Source organism: Amborella trichopoda, chromosome 4, assembly GCF_054954075.1.
Source record: "Amborella trichopoda isolate Santa Cruz 75 chromosome 4, AtrichopodaSantaCruz75HAP2 v2.0, whole genome shotgun sequence".
Taxonomy (NCBI): domain Eukaryota; kingdom Viridiplantae; phylum Streptophyta; class Magnoliopsida; order Amborellales; family Amborellaceae; genus Amborella; species Amborella trichopoda.
Genome location: NC_142339.1, coordinates 16,251,852 through 16,258,646, shown reverse-complemented (window position 1 = coordinate 16,258,646; position 6,795 = coordinate 16,251,852). Strand labels below are relative to the sequence as shown.

The following is a 6,795-nucleotide window of genomic DNA, read 5'->3' as shown; positions in this document are numbered from 1 at the left end:
TTGAGCATAATTTAAACTTACTTCATAGCTTCTCATCATCTAAATCAGATTTGATCATGTCTTGTGCTTTTGGAGTATGGCATTCATATGGATTGAAACTAAATTCTGATCCGCAAAATATTAATCCACACGTGGATTCCCATAATCATGAAAACTTTTGCTTGTTCATGTGTTTTGAGATTGATATATTGATGTATTTAGGATAATGAAAATTGATGAATTTGAAAGTCCTAATGTTCATTTGGCTTTGTAATGTTCATTCTGGCCAAATCTTATGTGTTGAGTGGAACAAGTAGTGGACCAAATTGAGGTGTCATTGTCGTGTTTGGGGTTTGTATTCACATATTCATTTGAGTTGTACAATTATACGTACCCGTAAATTCAAGTTGGAAGGTTGCTTTGTGCCTTTCTAAGTCAAAACTTTTATAGTATTACTTGGTGAGCACTCTAGACGCCCCACCACTGGCCGGGCCAGCCCAGTTGGGACCAAGCTAGTGCATGGGCTGGCCCAGCCCATTTCCACCCCTAAGAGAGAGAGAGAGAGAGAGAGAGAGAGAGAGAGAGAGAGAGAAACCATGGACAACACTACTTTGGATAACTACTTGGCCAAGAGGCTGAGAGCCTGGGTAGAGAGCACATCAGTCACTCCAACTATACATCTGCCAAGCCAACCAACACCAGTCCCACCACAAACCAAAAAGAGATCATGTTTTCTTGGGTGGGGTAAGAGAAGAGAACATCACTCTGGATGGTTTTCTATTACCTACTAGTGCTCACATAAATATCAAAAGAGACAGAATACTGGTCAACTAGGCGTAGCAGAAGTTTGATTTTAACAAAAGAACATCGACTGAGAGACTGCCTTATGGAGCTTGGGAAGCTCAGGCACTTGCACAGCCTCAGTCGAGGTGCCTCCACCACCACTGCGGATTGAAGAAGTCTCAGAAGAGTCATCTGAGGCCTTTAAGATATGTTGCATCTGGGTAGCTGCCAGATGGGCGTAACTGATGGGGGACACTGCCACAATTCATCCATAAAATACAACACTGAAGTTAGATAAGCATAGAAATAGCAGGAGATGCAAGTATGCCTAAAAGTAAGAAATGCTTAACACACAAGTAAAAACCGAACTACCAAACGATTCACGACAAAGGCTATATTAGGAGTAGCTCTAGATCTTATTCAAAATTTCAAACTTCCAAGAGTACGTCAACCCCTGGAAAGAAGAATGGGTCAAAGTACGAGAACAGTTGATACAGACTACAATTTTTGTAAAGAGGTTCCAACCCTCGGCCATATGTACTTTACCTTGAATTCATTAGTGTAAAGATGACATGGAAGTGAGTCACGAACTCAAATGACTATTTCCCTTTTATGAAGTAGAAGGGCAATATTCAATTCTTGAACACCTCTCTTTTTCATGCCTACCTACATTTTTTTTTTCTGAGAAAGTTGCCTTCCTACATTGACCCTAGATATTCCCCTGCTATATGCTAAAGATTGTCTTGTATGTGGAAAGGATAGACAACAGGAAGCAATTCTGATAGAGCAGCGATAGGTATGTGGACTAAATACTATTTCTAGTACTATGGGTGTGAGTGCAAAAAAAGCAGCTTAGGCCACCTCTTCAATGACATAAGAAAAATAAGAAAGCAATTTTGGATGCAGAACATCGATTATCACTTTTCTATCAAAGAGTACAAAGGCAGTGCCTACTCCTCTCCTATTTTAGAGGGGTTCACGGTGAACATGCAGCAGATGAAGTTCAATAGGCACAACAGTGTCATTTTATCTGAATTAGAATGCAAAGAAACTCTATACCTACAGAAATTGAAGTTGTACTCCTCTGGTACCTACAGTAACAATAAACAAAGCACCAAAATCATTAGGGACTGGCCTGCAGGAAGAGCAGAGGGTTGGGTGCGATCTCACAGTGTGGGGAATTGCTATTTGTAACCATGTTTTTGCTACGCCCACCATAAACTTGGTCAGCATGGTAATCAAAAAGCCAGCAAAGGTTGCCACCAGTATTCTTTTGTGGGAATAGCAAAAACATGGGTGAGAGGGAGTACTTACACATGGGACAAGGCGTACACGAGCATTTGGAGATCATCTGGACTGAACCCAATCTCATCCATCAGAACATGATAATGCACAGGTCTCGAAGTACCCTTTGATTATTTTAAATAAGAATCTAATCAGAAAACTCAATGAGGAAACAGGAGCAAAAAGAGAAATCAAGAAAGTACGCCATATGCGACTTACAATAGGTCCAGCATGTGCACACAAGTAAAAGTCATAATTTCTAGGATGACAGATCCCGGAGTCCACAACCGTACCTTTCACCACAGTAAAATAAAGAGTTAAAGATCAGAAAGAATGTAGAGTCATGAATAAAGAGACGCAGCAGTTGTTCAAGAGACCTGGAGGGACATTATCATTTGATGAGTCCCGTTGGAAAAACCTCGTATGATGATTCTTCTGAGCAATAATCACTGTGATCTTTGGCCTGTAACCATCCTCAAGGTAGTTGCAAGCCTACAAAACCAATCACTTTACGGAGTCATATAACCATGAATGGTGAATGGAACGAGGAAAATTATAATTCAAAAGCTTAACATATAATTCAACAAAGAAAGACAACCTGAATGATTTGATCGACTTCAATGTTCAGCACTTGGGTGAACTGAGATTCACTCACCCCATCCCTAAAACCAAATAAACAGAAAACACACATGACAACTATATAGATACTCAGAATGTGCAGAAAAACTGAAGGCCTTCTTAGCCTTTGAAAGCCATATTCTCAAATTGCAAGACTAAAATAGTTGATATGCTAAATATCCCAGTTATAAGTACATGTTCCCAGAATAAACTGGTATCAATAAAAACAAAAGACAATACACAGCATATGAAAGTCAACAACATTTCCCAACCAAGAAAAACATAATTGGGGAAATAGTAAATAATGATAGAAAAGTTGAAGAGCAAGCAGTATTTACTCAAAGAATTTTACTATTTCATTGAAATAGTATAAAAATGGATTACATATGAAAAATGCAGATTGAGGGTACATACTCTCTTTTTCACTCTTTTTGCAATAGTTGCATAACTATTATTTTATCTCATTTCAGATTTTACCTCCATCACTTTTATAATATTTTCTCTCACTTTTTATGGGTTTTTCACTTCTTTTTTCCATGCCCATTCAACAATATAGTGACGGTCTATTTATAAGATATTTACACCGCCATTTTACATTTTTCTAATGTGCCTTCACATCAACGAAATAAGCTTAATCCTTATTCTATTGTGGGGTTCTATGGTGTTCTTTTGAAATACAATATCAATAGTAAAGAATCATGGCGTGTCGGTAGAGAGAGAAAAGTGTTTGGCGTATGATGATGTCATTGATAATAGGAGAGAGAGTCTGTGAGGGTTGCAAATTATTTTTTAACATCCCCTTGAATTTGTTACTCTCATAATATCTCTAAGCTGAATGAATTTGTCTGTAGAAATTGCTTTTGTAAATATATCTGCAAGCTAGTTATTTGTATTGATGAATTTCACTTCTATATCTTTTTTTTGTCAGCGGTCTGATGAACTAATGACAAATTCTCATGTGCTTTGATTTGGAATTTAACACTGGATTTCATATCATTGCAATAGTTGACATATTGTCATTGAAAATTGTTATGGGAGAATTTTGCTTTTGCTGCAAATCTGATAAAATTCTTCTGAGCACTTCACATGCTGCACTTGTTGCTCAAATATATTCGGCTTCTTAGGAGGATAAAGCCACAATATTTCTCTTCCTTGATGACCAAGATATGACTTTTGTCCCTTGGTCCGGAAGTGCTTCTTCAATCATCATAGAACACACCCAATCACTATTAGAAAATCTAACAAGATAAGTATCATTCTCAAAAATATATTTGATACCATGTTTCCTTGTTCTCTAGATATATCTCAAAATCTTTTTTGCTGTTGTAATATGCAATTTACTTGGTTTATGGATGAACATGGTACAAATATTGATTGCCTGCACAATGTTTGGCCTTGTTTTAGATAAATCAAGGAACCAATGGTGAATCAACTTTTTCTGCATTATCATTTTTGGAGAGTTTCACTGGAATACTTAGCTTGCAATTTGACATTTTCAATTTTTTCGAAAGATCCCCAATATATTTTTCTTGATAAATAAAAGTTTGTGCAGTTGATTGCTTTACTTGGATTCCAAGAAAATATTTCATGATCCCCAAACCAGTCATTTCATATTCTTTCATCATTGCTTTTTTGAAGTCTTCCACCATTTTTGGATTTGTGCCCGTATAAATCAAATCATCTACATAAAGGCATACAATTAGGAAGGAATTTCCACTTTCCTTTTTACATATAGTGAAGGTTCACTTGGGGCTTCTTTCAAATCCATTTTGGCAATAATCTTTATCAATTTTGCTATTCCAAGCTCTTGGAGCTTGTTTTAGCCCATAGTTGTTCAACTATTAAAATCTTTTTAAGTTTATAATTGTTTTTTCCATTTTTCCTTTGTCAAAAAGACCCAATAGTTGTTCAACATGTGCTTCTTCCTCAAATTGAAAAATTGGAATTTTAGTTGTGCAGCTATGGCCAAAATAGGTTGAATCGTTTCTATTCTTGCAACGGAGGCAGAAATCTATTCCAGTGCCACCAGTCGAGCTTTGTGTTTTTGAACAAAACCATCTTCATTATATTTGGTTTTGTAAAATCCATTTCAGCATAATTATTTCTTTCCCTTTGGGGTGATCAACCGGTTCCCGTGTATTATTCTTCCTTATCACTGAATTTCTTCATTTACCCGAATTTCTCATTAGCAACTTCTTCATAATTTTGTGGTTCACAAGAAAAGAATGCAACATCACGTGATTCATAAATTTCAAAAAGAGATCTTACTTAGTATTTCTTAACCTGAAGACCTTGGGCTTGGACTATCTTGTCTTGGACTTAAAACTTGGATATAAATCAACAATCTTTAAATTTTTTTATGCTTGGCCAGTTTTTTATTCCAGTCCCATTCACTTTTCTCATAAAACTTAACATCTTTGGAAATTACTAGTTCCTTTGTTTTTGGATTAGAAAGATGATAAGCTTTACAAATGAAAAAATAATTTGTAACTCTCTCCCATCATCATATACCACACGCTCATCAATGACATCATCATACACTATACACTCATCTCTTTCTACCGACAAGCTATCATTCTTGACTATTGAAATTATATTTCAAGAGAATATTATGGAAGCCCACAATAGAAGAAGGAAGAAACTTCCTATGTAAATATGAAGGCACACTAGAAAAATATAAAAAGGCAACGTAAAAAACTTATAAATAGACCATCATTATACCGTTGTATGGGCATGAGAAAAATGAAGTGAAAACCCATAAAAAGAGATAGAGAGAGAATCTCGTAAAAATGAGGGAGGTAAAATCGTAGATGAGATCAAGCAATAGTTACCCGAATTGCCTATGAGGGTAGCGATTCCGTTTCGGAATCTCGATTCGGCGTTTACCTGAGTAAAAATCGATTCCAAAAGAAAGGAATCACGTTTCCATCTTTTGCAGAACGCGATTCCACCTAGTTTAGGAATCTCAATTCCTGGATTACCGGAATCAAAATTCCATATCGAGGACTTTATGATTCTTAGCTACACAAGAATGCGATTCTGTTTGTGAGAAATGTTGATTCCAAAATTTTTGGAATTGCGAATCCATGTCGTTTGGAATCAAGTTTTTATATTGCAGACATCATGATTCCTTGCTACACAACAATGCGATTCTTCAACTAAATAATAGGAACTTCAAGTGGTCAACTAAATAATATAACATAAAAGTAATGTGAGAATAGGAAGTTCAATTTTTTAACTAAATTATATAACATGAAAGTAATATGAAAATAGGAACTTCAAATCTTCAACTAAATAATATAACATGAAAGTAATGTGAGAATAGGAACTTCAAGTGCTTAACTAAATAATATAAAACATGAAAGTAATGTGAGCATAGGGAGCAAAAAACCTTCGATGTGTGCTCAATCATGAGTGAGCGCGACATGTATGAGAGCGTGAGAGAATTTGAAGTTGTTGCACATGGAAATAAAATCAACTTTTAAAATATGAGTAATATCTTAATTTTTTTATTTTCTTATTTACTAATTTCCATCCTTCATTTCATGTTACTTTTTAAGAACTCTTGCCAAGAATAAATAATACTAAAAAAATACGTTACTTCAAATTTAATAATGTTTTGTAAATGGTGGGTAGTAAACTACTAATGTAATAATGTTTAATATATGATCGGCACTGTCATTTCTTCAAGTTGAATAAGAGGATAAAAAGGTTTTTCCTTAAGTAGAATAAGAAGATAATAAGGATATGAGCGAAGTGCCCTGTGGTGGTTTAGGTTAAATTAATGATTAAATATTAAAGAAATTGACTAAAAATTGAATAACTCCATTTTCAGAAGTAAAAAAAACTCAAAACTACATTTAACAAAGAAGAATTACCATGTTATGTACTTATTTTATAATTCAAATAAAGGAGATAAAGGAATCTTGCCCTTGTTCTCACTCCTTGTATGTCGTAGACTATCCGAACCTTGTAAGTATAATAGAGTTATCGGTAAATCGAGTCCATTGTATGGGATTGTCCACAAAGATATCATAAAGGTTGAAATTAGTACTTGGGAGTCTTCACTGAGTATACACAGACCAAAATTTGATCTTGTAGTAATGGGTAAGTTTATATGTTTTTTTAATA

At 35.2% G+C, this 6,795-nt stretch overlaps 1 protein-coding gene across 30 annotated transcripts in view; it reads right to left on the bottom strand.

Moving 5' to 3' along the window:
• Nucleotides 1-576: 576 nt before the first annotated feature.
• Nucleotides 577-6,795, bottom strand: part of LOC18423293 (protein argonaute 4A) — a 43,190-nt gene continuing 36,971 nt past the window's right edge. For 25 of the 30 annotated variants that reach the window (XR_016054236.1, XR_016054232.1, XR_016054225.1 and 22 more), the window contains 6 exons: nucleotides 2,645-2,708; nucleotides 2,424-2,538; nucleotides 2,266-2,339; nucleotides 2,077-2,171; nucleotides 1,822-1,853; nucleotides 577-1,017 (listed from right to left, as the gene is read on the bottom strand). Coding sequence is in view for 14 of the 30 variants with exons in the window: in XM_088864981.1 (XP_088721107.1) it covers nucleotides 833-1,017; nucleotides 1,822-1,853; nucleotides 2,077-2,171; nucleotides 2,266-2,339; nucleotides 2,424-2,538; nucleotides 2,645-2,708 (565 nt within the window). In the remaining 16 variants the exon portion in view is untranslated. Of the gene's footprint in view, nucleotides 1,018-1,821; nucleotides 1,898-2,076; nucleotides 2,172-2,265; nucleotides 2,340-2,423; nucleotides 2,539-2,644; nucleotides 2,709-6,795 lie in introns of all 30 variants that reach the window. The other 5 variants (XR_016054238.1, XM_088864988.1, XM_088864989.1 and 2 more) reach the window with 1 other exon arrangement.